This window comes from Carassius gibelio, chromosome A6 (genome assembly GCF_023724105.1).
Source record: "Carassius gibelio isolate Cgi1373 ecotype wild population from Czech Republic chromosome A6, carGib1.2-hapl.c, whole genome shotgun sequence".
NCBI lineage: Eukaryota > Metazoa > Chordata > Actinopteri > Cypriniformes > Cyprinidae > Carassius > Carassius gibelio.
In genome coordinates this window covers 5,092,555-5,118,376 of record NC_068376.1, presented here as the reverse complement: position 1 = coordinate 5,118,376, position 25,822 = coordinate 5,092,555, and the positions used below count along the sequence as shown (strand labels likewise).

The window sequence follows — 25,822 nt, the reverse complement described above, 5'->3', positions numbered from 1 at the left end:
TTGTAAAAAATTGTGTAAAACAAGTTTTTTTTTCTTTTTCAGTAACGTGTTTTATATAAAAAGTGACACGATATAAACTAAAACACTTATTATAGGAAAAAAAGATCCAAACAGGGCAGTCTCGACTTATTTTTGATCACACGAGTCAGTTTAATTTATGTTGCAACACATCGACAAACACTGAATCATCCGAAGAATTGTTTTCGCAACAATATTTAATGATTTCACAATCATCGCATGAAATGTTAATAGTCAAGGTTGGAGTGTGTCGCATGGCTTTATCATGGCAGCACGTGTCTTGTTGATTTCATTAAACAATAGTTAGGTCACATCTTATATATTATATATATATTAAAAACATATAACTATCATTTACATATAAGAACAAAGGTAAGCTCATTCGCGCATTTTTAAACCGCTGTTAAATTTAAAACTATTTTTAAAGCATAATTCAGCCATTCTCCACAGTTCCGTTTAGGGAGAGAAAGCGACAAAGCGTATTGTAGCAACTGCCCCGCCCCCTCATCGCCGCTTACCAAATTAAATTCCCGCAATTTGCATACCCCGCCCCTAATTAGGCACGTAGCATTCTACGCAAGGCGATTCTTGGGTTCAGCACTGTTCAGCCAATAAAAGAGTTGGCCAAATTTGCATATACTTCCTCTACCGTCTAGTCATATAGAGAAACAGTTCTGCATTTTAGGCCTGAGCTGAACCTGTCGCACACCCGTTTGTGTGTTCATGAAGTTTTGAAAAGTTATTTTCTCAGACATTCAAATCAAAAAACTCGCCAGAGGAAACTTTTTGAATAAGTCACTCTTATCCACCGGTGTAAAATTATTCCTAACAATGGATGACCAGACGGAAATAAGCTCCACGACACCCTCAGATGGCTTTCACGATGCTGAAGAAGAAGAATACAGAGAAGAAAAACACGCGAAGTCGTTGATGGATGAAGAAGGTGACTTCTTTGAAAGAGAGGCAGACGCTAAAAATCCAGACTACGGTAGTATCTTAGATCTGGTCGGAGGAGCGGAAGATGCGCTTGAGAGGCACAGGTCCACGCTGCCACGTACCGAAGAGCCTCATCTGCTGGACTTTACAGATCCAGAACCATCATCCACCTCTAAACCAGAACCAGAAGCTGTCAAACCAGCACCGATCTGTGCTTTTGGAGGTGCGACAGCAAAACCGGAAGAAAAAGAAGAGAAAACATCAGTCACACCATCCAAATCTAAATCTTGTTGTTCATGTAAGTACATTATCAATTTGTAGATTAAAATTTGGATTTAAATCGGGGATTTGTAATTATTATCACAAACTGAAATAAGCGTAATAAACTTTTTATTTTTTTAATCTAAGTTACCACTTTACACCAGGAACAACTGGCATGTCGTCAAGATCCGTTTGAATTATTCAAGCTAACGTTTCATGTATTAATCAAGACTGACTGGCTGTTTAAGTTACCTACTTTTTCTATTGCACACAGTTTAAGGATTCTAATTTATATTAAAGTCTCCGATTTTTATCAATTAAAAAAAACACACGTTGAGATGATTATACAGCCAAAAAATGGTTAAGTGAATAGGTTACACTTTGTTGTAATTGCTATATAATACGTGATTTAAAAAAATCAGCTTCGTGTGAGTTTGATGAACCGTTTTGATATGAAACTCTAATCATTGGGTACTTTTCCAATATTTCAACGTCGTCTTATTGAAGCTTCCTTTTATCGCCATCGTGTGGCTCGTGTGTGTTACAGACAGGAAAAGAAACCCGCCAAATTGTGCTAATTGTGGATCTAGTTATATTTATATATACACTTTTTAAAATGTTTCTTTGTTTTTATTTCTGTTTAATGTATCTTCACATACTTAATGTGCACCTCCCTATTGTAAATACAGGCTGGACAAAAGTGAGTTTAGTTCGTTGACCGAGTTTAGTGTCATTGACCTTGAGGAAAACGCAGTGACCCATGAATCATCCTCATGAAGACGTATCATCATCATTACTGCCTAAATAACCAATTGAGTCTGAAGTTCAGTGTTTCTTTTTTCATTTCAGTTAGTTTTTTTATCGCTTCAACTTGATGTGATTTCAGTTTACTGCTAAGGCAACATTTCTAATTTTCTAATTTAGTTGTTTAATTTAATTACTTTTTAAATTAATTAAGAAAAATGTTTTGATATTTGATTTGTTACTGGTAATAATAATACTAATATTCATGGTCCTTGATGTTTCTGTAAAGAAAATGTGATGCTCCTAAATCTAAAATTTTATAAAAAAAAAAAAAATATATATATATATATATATATATTTATTTAAATATATTCAGTTTTATATTCAGAATGTGCGGATTTGCTCATAGGAACACTGAGGACAAGCCAAAAAGTTTTACATTATTAATAATGCATTTTGAAAATGGAACTGTATGTGCATGAGGAACACAAACAGTGTCCGGTTTGTGGAGTGACACAGCTGATGTTGTGCTGAAACCTCATGTTACTAGAACACGGCGTTCAGTCAGCTGACCTCAGCAGTGCTGGCCTTTGCAGAACGTGATCAGGCAGCTCTGCTAGGAGAGCCCCAGCGTCTCTCTCTACCCTTCAGTCCTGTCCTGCCCCAGCCAGAGACTCCTGCCTCCTTCCTCACCCCTGACCTCCTCTTCTGCAGACTGGAATGTATGACAATGCAGATAACACGACTTCTATGACAACCTCAGGGATGGAGATAAAGCACTGGAAAGAACAGGGTACATGCTTGTTTTGCCCTAAAAAGCCTGAAAATGGACTGAAGAGACCGCTTTTCTGCTTGCTTTGTCTATAAGTGTTATTAGATAAAGCTTTAAGTTCTGGTTTGAGGTTTTGGTAGCAATGGTGCTTGGGGGAGAGAATGTAAATGGTCAGGGGTGTCTTGATTACAAAGCATATTGAACGGCAAGCATTTACCTCTCTGCTGGAGAATTCTCTTGGCAAACTGCCCGTTTGTCGCACAGTATGTTGAACTGACGGCATAATCTGAATTCCGTGCATTTCTGAAAGAAGTTAATGAAAATATGATGCAGCATGTCAAAGTCATTCACAGTAACTTGAGGAGTCATTGCAACGTGAGGAGTTTTAAACAACAATTTGTTTTATAATAATATATTTGGCATCATTAAGCAGAATAAGCACTTTGTCTTATTGTGTTGTAGCTATTCTCAGAATCTTGGAATGGGAGGAAATGCTCTTTAAATTGTTTATGCACGTTGGCACTTATTGTGGCGATGAAATCAAGCTGGGAACATGGAATGAAGGGTGACGTCTGATCTAAACTTTTGTGAACCCTGGATGCTGGCTTATGAAAGGGTTTCCTGGATAGACCTAGGGTGAGACGTGGTCATTTTGAGTCTAGATTTGCCTCCCATGAGTTCCAATTAAATTATGTAAATTGTATTTCCAGTTTTAAGGAAACGTTATAAAATAACTGGTTATCGGTGGCTTTAACCTAAAGAGGCTAATCTGTTTATTCTAGATATTTCTGCTGCAGTGACCATTAATGTTAAACATTTAATATGCACATATGTTCAAACGTTTGCAGTCAGAAAGAAGAGCACATTCAATTTGATCTGAGGACGAGGACGCTACTTTTTTATTTAAAATACATTTATTTTTAATTTTCTATTCATCAATGAATCCTGGGAAAAAATAAGTATCACTGTTTATACAAACATATTAAGCAGCACAACTTTTTTTCATTACTGATAAGAATAATAAATATTTATTGAGTACCAAATCATCATATTAGAATGACTCCTGAAGGATTATGTGACAGACTGCAGTAATAATGCTGAAAATTCTGCTTTGATCACAGGAATAATTTAGTTTAAAATTTATTTAAATAGAAAACAGGCATTTTAAATTCTAATAATACTGCTTAACTATCTTTTCAATAAATAAATACAAATACTTTTTTTCTGTAACATTTAAAAAAAAATCTGGCCAAACAAACATTTTGTTTTTTAACTAAAGCAAAGTCAACTGGCCAAATGTGTTTTTCTTTTTTCCTAATACATATAACTGTAATCGATATTTGTATTATTATTTGAGCAAACCCTACTTGTGTCCATACCCGCGTGACAGAGTTGGTAGACTTTTATTTTGAAGCTCATCCGTTCGTTCGACCGGAACTGTCGTTTGTCATTGGTGCGGCGTGCTTCCCGTGTGTTCTTGTCCCTGGCTGTCCGGTCGCAGATGAGCGAGATGGATTCCAAACAAGGTTAGTTAGAGAGTTAAGAAGACCGTTAAATGCTCTGTGATTGCACCCCTCCTCCATGCGTCACATTTGGTTTATCCTTATTTACACTTCGATTTGTGTTTACGCTCACTGTCGATGATTTACAAAGAAAGCATGATGAAAAAATGCCGTTTTATTGCGGGGGTCAAATTACTTACTGTATTTTCAGGCGTGCATTATAACACTTCACATTAATATGAATAATTATGATTACATACGAATGCATTACGCGTTGATCTTCGAAAATGTGAAGCATTAGTAGTTGTGAACGGTTCTGTTTCGATGAGCTTATGCAAAGGTCTTTTATCACAAGAGTAAGGGCAGCATGAACGAGCCCAAGTGCTTCTGAGTTATTGATTAACGATAAATGCATTGGCTTTTGGATGGAGGATGTCTGTTTTTAGAATTGCAGTGAGAGAAGATGCCGCGTGCAATGAACTCTGATCCGATATATTGGCACATATTGTAGATAAGGTTTAATTATTAAATGGTTTTTGACTGACTGTGAGGTTTCTGTCCTATTTTTATCCTCCCTCAGCACGAACAGACTAGGTTTGTTGTAAAGTCAGGATTCAACACAATCGTCCTGTGAAACCGTGATGGTGACCTTGTTTAGCGTGTGCATGAGTTATTTTGTTTCTGAATGGAGTTTGGATGTTCAGTGTGGTCATAATTTGTATACTGAAATAATCCGTTCCATATCCTCATCTGAGAACCCACCGTTATTTAGCTAATTTAATAATGGAGCGTGTTTACTTGCACATCATTTTCTGATTAAGATCTGTATTCTGTCTTAAAAAAAGTTTAAATGCTTGACAGCTATTGAAACATACTTGCATTTGTGCAATCAACACATTTCGAAATAAACTTTTAAAAAATTGTTTATAAAGCTTCATTTTGGCTGATTTGATCAACTGATTAATATGGGTGAGTTTGAGATTATTAGCAGTGATGAATAACTCTACTGAAGATGTAAACCGTATGAAACCAAAAGTTGGTTTATATTTCAACTTGCAGTGAAGAGTAGGCTATAATGAATGGGAGTGTTAATTACTGTGCAGAATTATTATAATAATATTTTATAAAATACATTATAATGTTAGTTTGTGTTCAAATTCAGCAGTGTTGTAGATAAGTAATATTTAAGAAGTTGTGTGTTGTATGTATGTGTGTGTGTATGTGTGTGTGTATATGTGCATGCTTGTATTGAAACATTTTGCATTCTGCTTATGATAAAACTGTGCTAGATGTTAAGTTTTGTGAAGGAGGGCCACTGATAGGAAGCTGTTTAGCTGTATTTATGATCAATATGCATAGCAGTGACTGTAAAATATGTATTTTAGGAATGGAAATTGTATGTTTTCAACCAGCCCCACCCACACCCACTGTCCTCTTTTTGGAAAACTAAAATGTGGTCACCCTACATAACGTTCATGCGTGCACAAAACTACTAGGATGGTACTTCTATGTTTCACAGACACACCTGGAAATGAATGTTGAATTGCTTTGCTTGTTTAGATAATCTAAACCCATGAGGCAAGAAGAACTTCTGGTAAAATGAGCCGAAGCTCTTTTCAAAAAAATCCATGCAAAAGTTAATCTCAGATCATTTTAGAATACAGTGTAAAATGTACTGAATAATCTTCAGTTTTATGCAAAACAGAAATACAACAAATAGAATATCAGATATCTGTCATATGGCCAAAAACAAAACAAAAATGGGTTTGACACATGAAAACTGTAACAGTGTATTTTACCAGATAAACCTGATGCTACATTTCAAGTGAGAGCAAGGTGTCCCCACATTAAGTTGAATTTGAGGGTATTGGACCTGGAAAGTCCTTGAAAGGTCCTTGAATTTGAAGTTGATCAAGGTGTGGGAACCCTGCATTCAGTCTGTAGCAGTATCTGACAGTTAGAGCTTTCCTAGAGTTGGTGTGGTTATCAGTGCAGACCGCAGACACACCCCCAGCGTTTGAGAGCAGAGGGTACCGCCCATTTCTTCAAGATTTTGATCACTTGTTTTATGAACTTAGCAGGGTTTTTTTATTATCCAAATTTGGCTGAGTGTTTAATGTGGTGTGACAAACTCAGAACACATTGACTTTACATGGATTTAAAAAAATATTGTTTGTTTATTGTGTTTGTTTAATTTATATATATATATATATATATATATATATATATAATATGCTGTAGTTCTTCTTAGTAATTCTGCACAGTAAATTAACTCAATCACACACTGTTTACTGTTAACATGCCCATCTGCATGTAAAAAGTGTTCATTCCTTTTTGCATTAAAGCGGAAAGTTGCATCATCTGAGTGTTTGGGGCTGGCGTAACTCTTGCTTTCTGTCGCAGTGGTGGACCTGCTGTATTGGCGAGATCTTCCGAGGACGGGGGTGGTGTTTGGAGCCAGTCTGCTCCTGCTGCTGTCTCTCAGCGCGTGCAGTATTATCAGCGTTATCTCCTACATGACCCTTGCCCTGCTGTCTGTCACCATCTCCTTCAGGATATATAAAGGCATTTTACAGGCCGTTCAGAAGTCTGAAGATGGACACCCCTTCAAGTGAGGAGCCACACATTTTGCACACACATTGTAGTGGCATCAGCCTCGCGTATTTCCACACCACGTTTAGTTCACTTTGCATTGCCTTGAGAGTAAAACGGTTAGGATAATCCTGCTTTGATCAGTTTGTGTTCCAGTTTCTGTAAGATCTGTGGAGCTTAGCTTCTGGGCTTACATGAGGTGCTTATGTTTGAACTACACGCTGTTTGGTTTTGAGTCCCTGCCGAAATGTTAAGCCTCGCTTGTGAAATAGAAGTGAAACGGCAGAAATCCAACCACTTAAATAAATATTCCTAAAGTTGTTTTGAAAGTAAAGTGGTTGCAAAATCTTCTGTATCTCTTTGTAAGCCTTTTTCAGCTGCTTCAGTTTGATCGCTAGGCTCTGTTCAAAACTAGTGAGCTGGTTTTCTGTCTACTGCATAGTCTGCTACCTTCAAAGGTAACATCCTACTTGAAAGGAAACCTCACATTTGAAACCTATACACTTCCTGCTGTTTTTTTTTTCTCTGCACAAATGGTGCTTCTTAAGCAAAACATGTTTTGTTAGCATGTTTATTTATATAATAAAACATGTATATGTGTGTATAACCGTACAAATCAGATTGTACATATAATTTTTTACATTTTCTGTAAATGACTAGGAGAGAATTATTTACAATCATGTTCGCTGCAGGAAAATAATGGTAATAAACAGCAATTTGTATTTAAATGTTTTAAATGGGTATAAATAACACTAGACAAGGCTAACTAAAAAGTGCATAAAGGCAAAATTGTGACTTGTGAAATTTCAGTGTTTTGCTGCTAGTGGTGGGAGAAACAAAGCTTTTCGAAACTTTGAACCAGTTGCTTTGCAGAACGGTGTAAATGCAATAAACTCAGGCCAGACATTCATAAAAGTTCCTTGAACAAACCAATTACAAATGTTTTATTGGAAGTGTAATCTAATTAATGAAAAGAAAAAATCATTTAATGTCTTTTAAATATGGAGTTTCTGTATAGTACGTTCATGTTTAATTGTAGGGCTTGTTTTGTTTGTTTGGATATTCGAGCCAATAAGAGTTTAATAACTACTACACTTTATATTATATGAATGTCATTTAAAAATGTATACAAATGTGTAACGATGATCTGAGATCAGGTAAAAAAAAAAAAAAAAAAAAAAGACTTGTTCATGGGTCCAGAGGTTTGCAATGAAATGACGTAATTCAGTCTTGTTTACTTGTTTGCTAAATCATGTGACTTCAGCAGTTTGATACATGCTTGTTCGCAGGTTTCGAAGTTTCTCGAAGCAGTGTTTCAGAAGCGTCCACCATTAGTTGCAAACCCCCCAGTTTCATGGAACGGAGCTTCAGTCTCCCGTTAATCTCCTCTTGCTCTTTTGTACAGGATGTATCTGGATAAAGATGTGGGGATCTCTTCAGAGTTGGCTCATAAGTACGGTGACACGGCTCTGGTGCACTTCAACTCTTTGATTAAGGAGCTGCGACGACTCTTCCTGGTGGAGGATCTGGTGGACTCGCTCAAGGTTTGTTCTTCCAGGAGACCAGAGGAGATTCAATCCTGACTGTGTTCTCTCAGCTTCTATTTGGGGCTCTATAGCTGCTCTCAGGGTGAAGATAGGAAACTAAATCTGGATGTCTTGATGTTTTTCACAAGGTTGTTGAACAATAAGACTACTGTAAGCTGTACAGTTTATGCTAAATTTGATTGATAAAAAAAAAAAAAAAAACTTTCTGAGCTAAAAATTGTCCTCTAGTGTCTAAAATGAAGAATCAGTTCACATGTATATGAAAACAGTTCCACTTGTGATTGGTTGGGTTAACATACACATTTATATTATAGTCCGGTCAGTGCATGATAGTTTAAGATTATTATTATTATTATTTTTTTTTTTTCATTTCTCAGGGGTGCATTTAAATGATCAGTGACCGTTAAGACATTTATAATGTTACAAAAGAGTCCTGTTTTAAATAGATGCTATTCTTTTGTACTTGCTTTTAATCAAAGAATCCTGAAAAAAAAAACAAGAAGCAGAACAATTGGTATGAGTAAGAAGTGTTTCTTCACCAAATCAGCGTATCAGCTTTTCCTTGACAAGAAAAAATAATATTTTAACATATACTAATTAATAGAATATGGTTATTTTAAATGGTGGTAATATTTTCAGTATTACTGCATTTGATTAGATTTTTGATTAAATACACGCAACCTGAAGACTGATAAGACTACTTTGAAAAACTTTGAATAACCTTACGGTCTCCAAACTTCAGCTAACGTTACTTCGTTATCAACTGTGTTCTCTCATAGTGTGTGCTGATTTGTGTCCTCAGTGCATTGAATCAGAGACACACAGAGGCCTCACGTGTGTTTTCTATAGGCGGGGTTTGGGGTGTTTGATAATGTTACAGGAGCGGGACATGAATGGCTCCACAAAGAAGCCTTTGTTGATCAGGCTGAGGATTTGGATTGAGCTCTGACGGGATAGAAATAGAGGTTTTTATTGGAGGTGGCGGGGTTAAAGTATCAGCTGTGATACAGCATTGAGGAATGTCAGTCTTTAGTCACGTTATACTCTCTGTTTTAGACACCGTCACATGACAAGGGTTGCTGCAAGGCTGAATGATCTTGAATGAATATCTGGACCACGCTTTCCACCTCCCTATGCGTTGTTGCTTAAAGGCCCATGTTGCCATGCTGAGGGCATTCCAGTGCTGATGATTCGGCCATTCAAAAAACAATGCATTTAAATCATATTGAAAATAAGGAAAAAATAAAAACATATTTATACATAACAGAATAATACATATAAAAAAATAAATGTAAACAATCTTCTGAAAATTAATTCTGGGCCTAGAAGTCTTAAATAGTTGATAACAGCAGAACTAGAGGTCACTAGTCATCTGGTTTACAGCAGAACTAAATCCATGTTTGGATCCTGGGATAAACCCTTCTTAATTTCGAGTCAAGATGTCTGACATTTTAAGGAGTCGCCATGTTCTCAGCAAAGTTTGCGGTGTAATGGAAAAGCGCCAGTAACATTAATGTGAAATCAGCACCTCATGGCTTTTCTTGGCGCTGCATTGACCCACGACTCAAATGCAGGGCAGCCCAGTGGATGGAAGCATCCGTGTAAGGAGATTTAGTGCCCTGTGAAGGGGGCGGTGGTTATGGGCTGTGGATAGAGTTACAGCCAGACCCCGCTACCCTTTCAGAGCTCTGGAGGTCTTCAGCAGCTGGACGCTTAGATTCCTTCCCAGCATTCAGTCTCTGTGTGGTCAGACAGCTATATTGAGTGACGCGTCCAGTTACGAGTGACCCTTTACATGCCGGTGGGTTTTAAACGGGCTCTGCCATTTGTTGGGTCAGCTTGCAAATTTTTATTTTTTAAGTGAAACGTTTGCGTTTACAATGTCCATATTTAGGAAAATTGTCAGTTATTAGGCATTTAAAATTACACTCTCAACACCATTTTGACTGTCTTTCTGACTCTAGTGGAGTCAAATATTTACATACAGCAAGTTTAACTCTCAAAGTATAAAAATACCATAATATTTGCTAGGGGTGTAACGATACGCGTATTCGTATTGAACCATTCGGTATGAGGCTTTCGGTTCGGTACGTGGTACGCAGTATGTACCGAACGGTTCGTTGGACTAATTAATTATATTTGAAAAAAAAAAAAAAGAGAGAGAAATATAATGATATGCGTTCAACAAGGTAGCCCAATAACCTAAACAACGTAACAGGCAACGCCCCTGACACTCCCGAAGAAGAAAAAAACACCAACTTATAGTTATATGTTTATGTTAGGCTACTCAGTCAGGCGCTCGCTCACTCAGTACGCGCTGAAGGCTCGTTGCAAAATGGCCAATGTGTTTAACAGACCAGAAATAGAAGATCCTCCAATAACCAACAGGTCTGGTGTTTGGGTGCAATTTGGATTCCCTTTAAGCTATAATGGTGATGGCAAGAGAGTGGTGGATAAAAAAACAACGGTATGTTGCATCTACATGACAATAGGGTACACCAGCGGGAATACAAAAAAAAAAACACCAGCGGGAATACTTGAAACATGTCAACTCATTTACGCCGACATCACCTTAGTGTGTAAGTATCTGGGGAAAGACGAAAAAGAGGAGAAACATACACGCAACAAACTATCCCCGCAGCATTTAGACCGACATTTCCAACTGACTCAAACAGGGCAAAAGCCTGCATTTACGTTACATTTATGTTATAGCCGCGGATATGAGATCTTACTATTTACCATTGATTCTGTCATCACCATTATAGCTTACAGGGAATCCAAAGTGCACCCAAACACTAGACCTGTTAGTTACTGGAGGATCTTCTATTTCTGGTCTGTTAAATGCATTAGACATTTTGCAATGAGCCTTCAGCGCGTGCTGAGTGAGTGAGCGCCTTAGGGGTCCGTTCACATATCGCGCCTAAAAACGTGTGGAAAACGCTAGGCGCGTCTTTCTCCTCCTTTCCAAAGCGCTCGGGCAGAAGCGCCCCTGAGGCGTCTGTCTTTGCTAAGCAACAATGACGTGCTGCTCTCTCCACGAAGACGCGGAAATTTCAGCAAAGGATAAATGGATTTGCAGCTCTAAAAATCGCTTGCAGTAGCTCTGCTACTAAATTTATTTCAAAATTGCAATCCATATACAACTATGATCAGCTGTTCCTTCATCTTGGCTGAGCTTTCAACCTAATATTTGCAGATATTTCAGAAGTTATCCTACTTGTTTATCTGAAAAACAATGCTGTAGTTAGTTTTTCTCCTTTTGAAAATGCGTTTTGGGCCAAATGCCGTTCTAGGTTTTGGTTTGTAAAACCCGGCTACTGCCATTTTACCAAATTGTATTTCTCCAATCCGGGTTACCAGTTAATGCTTATTTGATTGCATTCATCGTCAAGTGTGCTCGTTCTTGTTGGTGTCATCAATCTGGCAACCTGCTTTTGTGTCAAGTCTGAGGACCAGGGCCTGGTGAACCCCCCCTCCAATATTTAGAATTTGGACTGTAATACCTGGTTTAACCACTCGATGTCATTCATACATACATCATACGGCACCTTTAAGAAAATTGGTCACCCAAACATAGAAGTTGTAATTAAAAAAAAAAAAATTCCCCAATGTTGCATTAGTTTTGAAAGTGTAGAAACCATGATAGTGTGAAATTGCTTTACTATTTAGAAGAACTGTCGACCTTCCAGCAGTCAACATTTATGATCCCACAGAAATTGGTCAAATAACATTTTCTTGTCAGTGTTTAGAAATATCAAGGTAAAGGTTGCTGCATTGTTTATTTTCTCATTATTTTTTATTATTATTATTATTATTATTTTTAGAATAAACAGAATTTATTTATTCACCTTTGATCAATTTAATGCATCCTTGTTCAATAACTTTTTTTTAATACTCTTCTGAAATGCCCTCTTGTAAATGAGTAACAATATTGTGTTAATGTTTTAGACTTTGACATTGGACATCCAACTATTTTGTAACTGGATGTATCATGTTTTCATTTTAATGTGAATTGATGGATTTGATTTTACAATACATGAGCTCTTTACAGTTGTTTAATTATAAAGGAGAAAGAGTTTCATTAGCACGTCATCTCAACAATATCCCTTCAAGTAATCATCACGTTCCATAAGTTTTGAAATGTGTTTGTCATATGTATCTAGCGTGTTTCCTCTGGCCTGTTACTCTTGTACGTTTGGTGACATGGTTTCCTCTTTTCTTCCAGTTTGCAGTTCTCATGTGGATCCTGACCTATGTTGGTGCCTTGTTCAATGGTCTTACCATTCTTATTTTGGGTAAGTCCATTTGGGACTGTAGTCCTATTTGTTTAAATGGTTGCACAATTTTCGCAGTTAATTGGCACTTGTCAGAATTATAAAAATGTGCCATAATTTTCACAATTATTATTTTTTTTAGGTCTCATAGGTGCTTTCAGTTGGCCGGTGATCTATGAAAAGCATCAGGTAGGTTGGCATTGATAACCTCTGGCTCAGGCAGCTGTAATGGTTGATTTAAGTTTAGGTATTTATTGAAGTCTTCATAAACCTATGATGTATACCTGAATGCCGTAATTATTATTTTTCACTCCTAATGCAGGCACAAATTGACCATTACTATGGACTGGTGAACAAACAAGTCAAAGATGTTCTGGCAAAGTAAATCCGTTTACTTTCTTTAATAAACCAGCCCAAAAATGTGTTTTATGATTGTGTTGCATGGTTGAACATAATTGTAGATCATATAGTGTTAGTTTAGAATCACTGGAATACTGTTATAGTTTTTATTAATTTTGAGACTTTTTATTTTAGTTTTCAATCTTAGTCTTTGAAAGTAATCTTGGGTGGTTGTCACTTATTTATGTATTTATTTGTTTGCTTATTTTGTTTATGTAGTTTTAAATTTATCTATATGGTTTTTATCAATATTTAATATTAACAAATATTTAAGTTAATGAAATTGAATGTAAAAAAGCTTCCTTGCCAAGTGGTGTGTATATATATATATATATATATATATATATATATATATATATATATATATATATATATATATATATATATATATATATATATATATTAATATTTTATTCCACTTAATGTTAATTTTATTTCAAGTTGTGTGTGTGTATACACACACACACACACACGCACACACTGTAGTATACACTTTCTAAATAAATTACTAAACTAAAATACTACTAAACCAGTTATTAGCAGTATAAAGGTATGGGTTTCCTGTTCCTAATGGACTGTAGTCTTACTCTTTTGTTTGTGTGTCTTTAACAGGATCCAGGCCAAGATTCCCGGAGCAAAGCCAAAGACAGAGTGAAGAAAGTTAGCTAGTGTGTTATTTCCGTGCACGAGAAGTGATGGTGGAACAAGCGAAGACAGACAGAACCGTGTTTGGTTTGGACAAAGGCCTTAGACGATGCAATGTAAACTTTACCCCCTCCCCTCCCGTCCCCCCAGTGTTTGAGTTGTTAGCGTAACTGAGAATGAACCCTTTTTAAACCTCTTATCAGTGTCTCTCACAAGCGGAGGCATCACTTTCACAGTAGATCTAGTTCTCCCTGTTTTGAAGTAAACACCATTACAGAATGTAGTCTGAGGAGCTGATGTTGGCAAAGGCAGGAATTGATGAGGTTTTTTAATTTAATATTCATTCAGTGAAGCGTTCACCTCATTTGATTCATTTCAGTGTGATAAAGGGAGTACATCTTTTGGTTACAAAGTTCCTTCACAACAAGTCTTTTGTTTTTAGCTCTTTTATTTCTTCCCTTTTCGGTTGTACTTGGCGTGCATTGAACACAGTGGTGTTGTTGTGTAACTGTGTTAAAGTTGGTGCAGTTCAGTCGTGTTCGAGGTGAAGATGCTTCTAGTCTTCTGTTGCAGAGTTTAAGAGCAGTTTTATTTCGCACATAACAAGGGTTTATCTGTTATGGCATATTGCACCTAACTATTCATTGTTTTTAGCAGTTTAGTGAAAAACTAAAAAGAATTAAATAAAAAGCAAACTAGAAGGTATGCTGTGTTGGCCCATCACCTTCCTATCATGTCAAAATCAACATCATGTTTGCAGAATTTGCCGTCTCCATCGTGGATCGAATACCTGAAACGGCACACACTCTAAAACTTCAAGCTCTGTTTCTTCATGCAGGTCATTTGTAAATGATAATTCAGTTTTGATGAAAATATGCTGAAGACTGTCTGTGAAATGCGTTGTGAAAAATAAGCCGACAAAATACCAATAAAGCTTGTAGACAAACTAAACGCTTTTGTCGCCTGATTAGAAGCTTTGTTTGTGAGTTACACTGCGGGTTGTCACGTACTTTGGCGCCATCCAGTGGTGCTGTATGGAAGTGCGGAATTGGCAACTTATGAGACAGCGCAACAGGCTCTTAAGAATCCCAATATAATCGCTTATTTACTGTTTCTCAACAAACGATCCTTGAATGGTGATGCTTTCAGAACCTGTAAAAAAGTGTATCTAATATATGCATTTTTATTGTAATTAAATCTATAAGGACAAAAACAGAATTGCATGGTTTAGTTTAATTTAAACAATTCTCACACATAAATGAAAAAATATATATATTTTGATTTAAAAAAATACATTTGGATTGGACAAAAAAAAAAGGATTTGAAAAAATGTATGCATGTCTTCGTTTCATGAATAGTATAATTGTTTTAAAGAAAAATAATTTAATGACCACAGACTTTGTAACAGCTGTATTTTTGTTTCTGACACAAATATTTGATTTGTATTAAAATTACCTTTTTGGTTTTATTCTATAAAAATAAACTGAAAAGCATGATTTCTTTTTTTTTTGTAATACTTAGAATAAATGTTTACCAATTTCTACCTGTTCATGAAAACGGCAAACTATAACCACTGCGACTAGTTAAAACTGAGGCCTTTTTAAAAAAAAAAGTTCCCATTTTCTAACTAAAAGAAGTCATGTTCTAACTCACTGAATTCAGATGAGTCTTCCTCTGGCCTTCATGCCTCCATTGCTTTGTGTGCATAAGAGAGAGAATGATAAAGTATTGCCAAGTGTTGTGCTGTGATTTATTTGAATGAAGATTAGGTCGTCCTGTTGTGCGGGAAAGATCATTAGGGACAGGTGCGCGTGCAGCCAAACAGATTACCAGACTGCCTTTCTGAAATGAACTTTCTATTGATTGCTGGGCTTTTTTTCGGGAGCAGGAGAAGAGAGGTAAGCCTTGTTTTTCTCTCGTCTCGGCTGAGCACAGATGCTTCCGTGCTGGGAAGATAATTTGCTGCATGAAGGGCCACTTTCCCCTCATTGGCACGCGCCTCATGCCTGCTCTTCATTCCATTCACATTACGATTGCTATTTACTCGGGGATAAATTAGAAAGTTACATCAAATGAAGAATAACAGTGGGGCTAAAGGAGTACATTCATATGGCACGAATAAAAATGGGACATAATCTGACTTTTCTGGTGTTTTCCTGAGATGTTTTTATGACCTGAGGCAATAAATAATAATAAAAAAAGAAGGAAATGACCCAAAAGAAAGAAAAAAAAATAGGACACAAGCAATGTGCTGTCAAAGTTTTGATAGAGAATTGTCGAAATGATGGTGAATCATCTTTCCAAATACATGACCTTACGGACCCCTTGTACATGCCCCGTCAGAGCTGATAAGCATCTCTCCAAATATGATAAAACGAATACAGACAGTAGCCAATCCACTCTGCCCCCCCCCCCCCCCCCCCCCCCAAAAAAAAAAAAACTATGTCAGAGTCATGCCACTAACCCATAATTCTGGTAATAACAGTGTCTGCATAAATGCGTCCAATACTATGAATTTAGTATTTAGTACCCCGGATTTAGAAATCAGGACCCCCAGACTTTAACACTTGTTTTGGTCTTGGCTCACACTTTCAGAAAGGCTTCGTTCATGTAATAAGTGTGAGAAGAGAAGTCTATAAGATCACATTAATGCTCTGTGGATGTGTGGGCTTCAGACAGGCGTGGAGAGAGGAGTAGATTAAGGCTGTGCATTTGGAGCGGAAATTGGGTTCTTTTAATTTTCTTGTGATACTGCTGACAGAAAATTATGCTAAGGTAAAAGACTCTCTCTCTCTCTCTCTCTCTCTCTCTCTCTCTCTCTCACTCACACACACACACACACACACAAACACACACACTTTGTTCATATTGAACCTCCGCTTTCAGAATAAAGGTATATCATACTTGTGTGTGTGTGTGTGTTTGTGTTTTTCCAAAATACCAGCACACTATTTCTGGAGTAAGCTGATATAGGTTCACTATGCACAATGCATATTTTCTGTATGCATGGAATAAAGTGCTGCCGTGATGACAATTTTTTTTCGTAGGACAACCTGAAAATTAACATCACCAAGCCATATTGGTTCCAAATCGCGAATGAATCAGTTGAGTCGAATCTTCGAATAAATCCGATTCTTTGAATCTGTCAAACCAGTTCGCAAATAATTATGAATCTGAATTTAAACCTCTAAAGATGCTACTCGTGTAAGTTGGCCTGAAATAATTTGATACGTTTTTTGATTAATAATTATGAATGTGTGAAGTACTGATGAAGTTACGTTTCTAGAACTTTTAGTGTTTTGTGGTGTTTACATGAGTGCTGCAGTTGCTAAGGGGTTGCCAGAGTTATATTTTTCTTTGCTGTGTTGTTGCTAGGGTGTTCTGGCTGGTTAGGATTTAGGGTTTTGCTCTTTTATGTAGAAGTGGCGTAATTGTTTAATTTGTAGTGTGTCATATTGTATTAAAGAGCTACTTTGGTAGGACTACATAGACTACAACACCCTATTGCAAGTGGTAGCCTATAGCCCCTTTGTTTTGATATTGTAGTATTTTTCACATGAAAATGTTGTAACTTGGGTCGATTTCCGTAAATGTATCTTGATTTGACATTTTAGTTATATTGCACACAGTACTCACAGTAGCATTGAGCTTTCTGAACTGTATTTTATATGTGTTCATGCACTACATGTCTTTACATCCAAGGCTGTAATTTAATTCACACCAACCTTCACAGATGCTGTTTGCAGTGAAGCAGTGTATATGTAGAGAATATTAGCCCATCTACCTTATATATATATATTCTTAAAAAATATTGCCAAATTTGACATCAATAAGTGCTTTTACCTTGCTAAAGACATAATTATACAATTTTCAAATTGGAGTTTTTCTCATCAAATGTTTAAATTCATGCTATCAAAAAGCATCAGTTTCTTAGAATCATCGCTATGTATAGTGTCTCCATCACCATACTGAGGCTATGATAAATAGAATTAAAGAAGTATTAAAAGAACGGTTAATAAAAACTCATTCTCCAGCAGGTGGCAGTGTAGACTGTCTGAATGGCGGTTAGCGTGACTCCCTCAGGACTGGACCTCAGGTGAAAACACCTCACCGGGCTAAAGAGAGCGTCTGCTTCATCGCTCTGGTCCACCCTGTCATTTCAGATCTGTGCAGTGGTGAGACGACAGACAAAAGAAAAAGAGAAATACAGTCTGGTACTTTGACGGATGAGTGTGGTATTTGTAGTAATTTTACTCTAGAATGGAGATGGTGGAAATAGGAAGGATTTAGTTGAGCTGTGAATCACACACAGCTGTCTCTCACAGAAAATGCCCATGGTGAATATTTTTCCATAAAAACCAGTTGCTATCTTCTTTCAAACACATCAGTGAAACAAGCCTGTATTTCGGTTAAGGCATGCTCACCTTTATATTGTGATTATATTGTGTGTTGACATTTTTAATTCTTTTATGACATATTTCACCAAACTGGGATGTTTGTTTGTGTCTAAATAGCCAATCCCCACAGTGCCCAAGTAATTAAACTAATTTATTAAAAATAGAGATTGTGTGTTTACTCCCTTCCTTTCTGCCTTTTTTGTTAGTTTCTCATTCCTTGGGAAATTAAAATGTGGATCAAAGGGCGACTCCGTAATCCAGGGGAGACTTGTAGGAAGTGTCACTTGGCAGGAGTTAATTAGGGGACCACCTCTGGGGTACAGTCACTAATACCACCCTGCAATGTAATAACAGGCAGGAAATTCATTTGTACTCTCTTCCTGTCACAGATTCCCAACAAGAGAGAAAGAGCTGTCTCTGACTATCTCTCTGGTGGCATGGGAATTACATTTATACTTGCCTGTATATGTCCAGAAAGTACCAAGTTTGTTTGATTTTGAGAATATTCAGATGGCAGATGGTATTTTATGTCAAGTTTTTTTTTGTTCTGAAGAACAGAGGGGGTGAGGCTGGGGGGCTGGAGGGGACTGAGCATGAATGGAGATTGACTTGAACAATCTGGAGTTTAAACTCAGTTATCCTTTTGGAAAACAATGGAAGAGGTCACTGATTTGTTAAAGTCAACATGAACTCAACATGACCACTATTTACTTAATAAAGATGTATCCATCCTGAAGAAGAGATGTTTCAGAAGGTAGTAGAAGGTGCTTCTATCTAAGAAACATTTCAAATTAATACATTAAAACAAAAACAAAAAATGTTTGTCTACTCTGGAACATAATGAAATGAATCTATCCATGGGGAAATGTCTTATTCAATTAGCTTTTACAGTTCTAAGACACAGCCAAATTAAAGGAATATTCCAGATTAGTACAAACTGATCTCAATAAACAGCACTTGTGGCTTGATGTTGATTACCAAGAATAAATTAACTGGCACGTTTTTGTCCTTTTATTAAAAAGCAAACATCTAAGCTACAGTTTGGCAGTTAAAATATACTGTTATATTTACAGTAATTAAAAAAAAAAGTTTTTTATATAGCACTTTTCACGATATGCATATTTGGAGGGGATAAATGCAATATTAAGGCAATTATAATACAGCATATTATGCGTGTTCTCCGAGCATGTCAGTCAACATTAGTAAGCCACACACATGATAACGCAAGGACATGTCTGCCAAAATGTTTTCCACATGTGTTCAGAGATTAGAATATAAAGTTTACAATTTAAAAAAAAAAAAAAAAAAAAAATATATATATATATATATACAGAATATATATATATATATATATATATATATACAGAATATATATATATATATATACAGAATATATATATATATATATATATATATATATATATATATATATATATATATATATATATATATATATATATATTAGTGATATGACCCAGAATCTGTCCCACCTAAATTAACGGTCAGAAGCTGCTACTGTACATTGTCACAAAGCAGCTTCAAAGAAAATGAAAGTTTCTATAAATGTACATAAAAAATGTCAGGTATTACAGGACGGCATATTGTTGACTCTATACAGGTGCATCTCAATAAACTAGAATGTTGTGGAAAAGTTTATTTCAGTAATTCTGGGTTAAAACTCAAACTGTGAAACTCGTGTATTAAATAAATTCAGTTAAGTAGTTTAAGCCTTTGGTTCTTTTAATTGTGATGATTTGGCTCACATTTAACAAAAACCCACCAATCCACTTTCTCAACAAATTAGAATATGATGACATGCCAATCAGCTAATCAAGTCAAAACACCTGCAAAGGTCTCTTGAGCCTTCAAAATGGTCTCTCAGTTTGGTTCACTACACAATCATGGGGAAGACTGCTGATCTGACAGTTGTCCAGAAGACAATCATTGACACCCTTCACAAGGAGGGTAAGCCACAAACATTAATTGCCAAAGAAACTGGCTGTTCACAGAGTGCTGTATCCAAGCATGTTAACAGAAAGTTGAGTAGAAGGAAAAAGTGTGGAAGAAAAAGATGCACAACCAACCGAGAAAACCACAGCATTATGAGGATTGTCAAGCAAAATTGATTCAAGAAATTGAGTGAACTTCACAAGGAATGGACTGAGGTTGTGGCCAAGGCATACAGACATGTCAAGGAATTTGGCTACAGTTGTCGTATTCCTCTTGTTAAGCCACTCCTTAAAAGGTGTCTTACCTGGGCTAAGAAGAAGAAGAACTGGACTGTTGCCCAGTGGTCCAAAGTCCTCTTTTCAGATGAGAGCAAGTTTTGTATTTCATTTGGAAACCAAGGTCCTAGAGTCTGGAGGAAGGGTGGAGAAGCTCATAGCCCAAGTTGCTTTAAGTTCAGAGTTAAGTTTCCACAGTCTGTGATGATTTGGGGTGCAATGTCATCTGGTGTTGGTCCATTGTGTTTTTTTTTAAACCAGTCACTGCACCCATTTACCTAGGAATTTAGGAGCACTTCATGCTTCCTTCTGCTGACCAGCTTTTTGAAGAAGCTTATTTCATTTTCCAGCAGGATTTGGCACCTGCCCACACTACCAAAAGCACCGTAAGTTGGTTAAATGACCATGGTGTTGGTGTGCTAGACTGGCCAGCAAACTCACCAGACCTGAACCCCATAAAGAATCTATGTGGTACCGTCAAGAGGAAAATGAGAAACAAGAGACCAAAAAATGCAGATAAGCAGAAGGGCACTGTCAAAGAAACCTGGGCGTCCATACCACCTCAGCAGTGCCACAAACTCATCACCTCCATGCCACGCCGAAATGAAGCAGTAATTAAAGCAAAAGGAGCCCCTACCAAGTATTGAGTACATGTACAGTAAACGAACATACTTTCCAACAATTCACAATTTTTTTTTTTTTTTTAAGTATTCTAATTTGCTGAGATAATGAATTGGTGGGTTTTTGTTAAATGTGAGCCAAAATCATAACAATTAAAAGAACCAAAGACTTAAACTACCTCAGTCTGTGTGCATTGAATTTATTTAATACACAAGTTTTTTGAGTTGAATTACTGAAATAAATGAACTTGTCCACGACATTCAAATTTATTGAAATGCATTTGTATATTACAACTCTATTTTACATTGAAATTACATATAATGTAATAATGCTGTCAAACCATTTCAAATGTTTCACTGTATGTGGTAAGGTAATTTAAAGTTAACCAATTAACAGGTTTTTACTGTAGCATTTTTTCAGTTGACAGGACAACACAACATTGTATACCATAAAATCGAATAATGACTGAAAAATAACAAGAACAACTTTACATTTCACACAATACACACGTTCTGGCACATAAATTACATATAAAATCAATACACTTTTTTTTTTTTTTTTAAATCCTTAACCCCCCTCCCTCCTTAAAGAAAAAGTAGTCAAAGCAATTTTGATTTCTTTTTCATGTGGCCTTTCTCCTTTCTACAGCAAGGCTACCCTCTGTATTTAACCTTATGTGCAAGGTTGTTTATAGGTCACAGGTACAGTTCTTCAGGGCTCTCCATTAATGTTAGAACTGCCTTCCTGCCTATGTGCATGAATGTGTGTATATGAGTTTTCTTTGATCCCATGTATGTGTGTTTATGTGGTCTGAATGCATTCCCATCATGCCTCTGAGTGAGTCTGGTGTATGACACATTTCTCATCTGCTCCTGCTTGTCTGCCGCCTCTACTGCAGTCCAGGGAGTGACCGGCTCTCTGGTAAATAAGAAACTCTGGTCTGCGTGACCTTTCTGAGTCCATCCAGTGTAGAGCAAGGAGAACCGAGCAGATAAATGGAGAGAGACAGAGTCAAGCCAGTACTACGGTGACACCACTAAGAGGACAGGACAGAGGGGACACTGGCACAACAATGGAAAGAGAGAGCGCGAGAGAGAGAGAGAGAGACAGACCGTGCACAGAACAAGAAACAGGGATAGGGAGGGTCTCTCTCATAATATCTTCCTCCCTCGCTGTGTCTAGTCCATCTGAAATACGATACTAATTACATTTATTGCCTCCACAAACTCAATCTGAAATTACAGAGCAGTGGGGGTTTGGGGTGAGATCGCAGAAGAAGAGAGTGTAGGAGGAAGCAAGGTCAACGGGACCGGGTCTAAAATAGAAGACGGGGCTTCCATTAAAAAGTCATAAAACAAAATCCATACTTCTAAAACCCTGAAATTAAAACACTGTGCCTCCTGTCAAGACAAGGTCAACACACGTCTTTTGAGAAACAGACTAACCCATTCAAGGTCGTGCCTTTCTTTCAATTTTTTTTTCTCTCTCAAATGCTTTTGAACATTTCGTCCTCTCTTCTGGGTCAGTTAAAAGATGATTCATATGCTTTTCCCACAAGGAGGAGAAAAGGAGAAAATAAATCAAATGCCTGAGACAGGTAAGAAGACATAAAGTCCAGGGCCCGTATTCATAAAGAATCTTAATGCAAAAAGTAGCTCCTAGTGACAAAATTCTAAGAACATTCTTAGAAATGTGGGCGTTTACTCTTAAAATTAAAGAAAAAATCCTAGTAAAGAAAAAAGTAATTCAGAAAGCATCTTAACCCTTAAAAGAGGTCTTAAGGTCAAATTTGTTAGGAGCACAGATGAGGACTATTAAGAGGCTTAAGAGTTTCTTTAGCAGAGGAGAAAATGGCAGAGAGACGAAGAGGCAGAAGAAATGTGTTGCAGACAATGGATGACAGCGAGTTAATAAGATGGTATAGATTATATAATAATTTATAATTTAATATATGAATTAAAGTAATCACTACATTACGATATTTGGCAACTGGGAAAATGCAACAATGCAATAGTGATGATTTGGGTCTGTCACAACCTTCTGTAAGCAGAGTAATCACACAAACAATTAAAGCACTTTCAGAACATCTTATTGTGTCACAGTTCATTTAGTATCCACTGGACATTCCCACATTGCAGGCTCAAAAAACTGCATTTATGAATATAGCAGGCTTATAGGTGCGCACAAGCAGGGGGAATGAACTGTTAATAGTTTGTGCTATACGCTCCCATGTCTGCTTCTTGTCTCTTGCTGTGACACCCGGCCCAAATTTTCCTTTAAGAATGGCCTTGTGTTCATCCACTAACTGGGCTAACAGTAAACACTGTTCCTCTGTCCAGTTTGGCTTTATCGCCCTTTTTGGTTTTGATTCCATGTTTGATACATTAAAACCAACATTCAAACCTCCACTTACATAGGACGGCAATCACTGTAATTGGAAAGAGTGGAAAATTTTTTATAATTCTAAGCCAAACAAATACCTAATAGAAAATTTAAAACAATGGTAAATAAAAAAAAGGATTTATATACACACATTTAATGTGTGTGTGTGTGTGTGTGTGTGTGTGAGAGAGAGAGAGAACGATCACATAGGAAAAATTATGCATGTAAATTCAAAGTGAGAATTAGAATAGACCCTATACTTAAAATCACTCTCTTTTTCCTTCTTGGACAACCAACCAATCACAGTCTTCAAAAGATTGTGTCATACATAGCAACGGGGTCAACCCCGCCTCCTCACTAAGATGAAAGTTTTTGTCTTTTCCTTACTCAGAGTTGCTCTCAGATTGGTCCTGAATCGCTCTTAAGCTAAGACTCCTACGTAAAAGATTTTAAGCTAAATTAAGAGTTTTCTGAGAGGATTCTTAGAATCTTTATGAATACGGGCCCAGAAGTTTAAGCTTTAGTTTAGTAAAGCTTTTGTCAGCAGATAAAGGCTGGAGTGAATAGTGAATCTTGTCTTGTCTCACCTCGTCTCTTCTCTTTAGTTCTGTTCTCTCCCTCCTTAGTCTTCTAGCCTTGTCCCATCCCTTTGTTTAATTTTGGATTTTTTCTTTCAATCCTTCCTTTCCTCATCTCTTTATGTCTATACCGTCCCCTTTCTCTTCTTGATTTTCCTTTCTATTGTCCCTTTCTCGGCATCTTCTCCTTTTGTCTCATTACATCTATCTCCCCTCCCTTTCTCCTTTCTGATCATCCCTTCTCTTTGAAATGTTACCTTGCCTTTCTTTCTGAAGAGTTCTCAAGCTAGAGTTCTTACTAGAACCAGGAAGTATGACCATATTAGCCCGGTCCTGTCAACACTGCACTGGCTCCCTATCAAACATCGTATAGATTTTAAAATATTGCTTATTACTTATAAAGCCCTGAATGGTTTATCACCTCAGTATTTGAACGAGCTGTTGTTACATTATAATCCTCTACGTCCGCTACATTTTCAAAACTCAGGCAATTTGATAATATCTAGAATATCAAAATCAACTGCAGACGGCAGATCCTTTTCCTATTTAGTGCCTACACTCTGGAATAACCTTCCTAACATTGTTCGGGAGGCAGACACACTCTTGCAGTTTAAATCTAGATTAAACACCCATCTCTTTAACCTGGCTTACAAATAACACACTAATACGCTTCTATACATCACTGAATTCAATGATGAACTGCCTTTAACTGTCATTCTGCATTATTGACACACTGTTTTCCTATTTAATGGTGTTCAGTTGCTTTGACGCAATCTTTTTTGTTTAACGCGCTATATAAATAAAGGTGACTTGACTTAATTTTTTTTCTCTTTATCTTTTCCTCTGTCTTCTCTTGTTGTCTTGTCCCTTCCCTGTCTCATTTTGTCTAGTTTCTTTCAATCTCTTCTCTATCTCTGATATTCTGATCTTCCATTTCATGTTTTCCATTCCATCATCTTTCCTCACTTCAACATTTCCTTGTCCCTTTGTTGTCTTACCTTTTCTGTTCTTTTTTTCTTCTCTCTTCCTGTTACTCTTCTTGTCATCCCTTCTCGTCAGCATTTTCCCTTCTTCATATCATATGTCTTGTCCCGTTCCTTCACGTTTTGTCTCATCTTTACCCTTCTTCATCAAGTTTTGTTCATGCTCTTCTGTTCCTCATCTTCTTTTTCTCATTCTCATCTTTTGATCTTACCTTTGTATTGTTTCTTTCCATCATCTCTTCCTCTGCATCTTCTCATTCCCTTTTGTCTCAATATATCTCTGTCTTCTCTTCTTCATCTTCTTATCTCTTCTTTTCCCATTCCTTTGTCAGATTCCCTCTTCCTCATCTTGTTTTGTCTATGCTCTTCTCTTCCTAAACTCTTCTTTTTATCATCTCTTCTGATCTTCCCTTTTATGCATCCTATATGTTCTCTCTTCCACTGCTTCTTTTCATTTCGTCTCTCTTCCTCATCTCTGCTCTTCGTCATTTTCCTGTCCTCCCTCGTCTGGTTCCGTCTCTTCCTCTTCTCTGTATAAATCATATCTGCATTTTGAAATATAAAACTCGCCAGGAAATTAGCCCTTCATTTTATGGTCTTTGAAATATGGCTTCACAGAAGATTAACTGAACTTGATTTACAAAGATACAGCGAGCATGATCATTCATATGACTTTATTTGGTGTGAGGCCTAACCTTTTGGGATCGCCTGTTGAAGGTCACTTTTGATCAAATTACCGTGGACCCTCACTGAGAGTGTGTGTGTGTGAGCTCGTGTTAAATAAAAAAGCACTGTCCCTCATGTGGCCGGCATACCAAGCAGCATGTGTCACGTTAAGATGCATCCTGCATCTCTCCAACCTCCCCTAATGACCTAGCTTCTCTCTCCTCCTCCCCTGTTGGACCAGAAGGATGATTAACTGAGTGTGTGGGCGCACCCTGTAAGA

General features: G+C 37.0%; 1 protein-coding gene across 3 annotated transcripts; it reads left to right on the top strand.

Moving 5' to 3' along the window:
- Positions 1–663: 663 nt before the first annotated feature.
- Positions 664–14,641, top strand: LOC128015331 (reticulon-1-A). Of its 3 annotated transcripts, none has more exons than XM_052599070.1 (7): positions 664–1,252; positions 6,637–6,844; positions 8,231–8,369; positions 12,598–12,667; positions 12,789–12,835; positions 12,969–13,027; positions 13,658–14,641. In XM_052599070.1, exons 1-7 carry the CDS (start codon positions 850–852, stop codon positions 13,698–13,700), a joined length of 969 nt encoding a protein of 322 aa, XP_052455030.1. In that variant the 5' UTR covers positions 664–849; the 3' UTR covers positions 13,701–14,641. The 3 variants fall into 3 exon arrangements, with proteins under 3 accessions (XP_052455030.1, XP_052455031.1, XP_052455032.1); XM_052599071.1 differs by lacking the exon at positions 664–1,252 and adding an exon at positions 2,586–2,752; XM_052599072.1 differs by lacking the exon at positions 664–1,252 and adding an exon at positions 4,117–4,257.
- Positions 14,642–25,822: the final 11,181 nt, after the last annotated feature.

Excerpts from the sequence above, each read along its gene's own strand:
- LOC128015331 (XM_052599070.1), top strand. The coding sequence starts at position 850 with ATGGATGACCAGACGGAAATAAGCTCCACGACACCCTCAGATGGCTTT. Across the intron at positions 1,253-6,636 it reads ATCTAAATCTTGTTGTTCAT|TGGTGGACCTGCTGTATTGG; the intron begins GTAAGTACATTA and ends TTTCTGTCGCAG. Across the intron at positions 13,028-13,657 it reads GTCAAAGATGTTCTGGCAAA|GATCCAGGCCAAGATTCCCG; the intron begins GTAAATCCGTTT and ends TGTCTTTAACAG.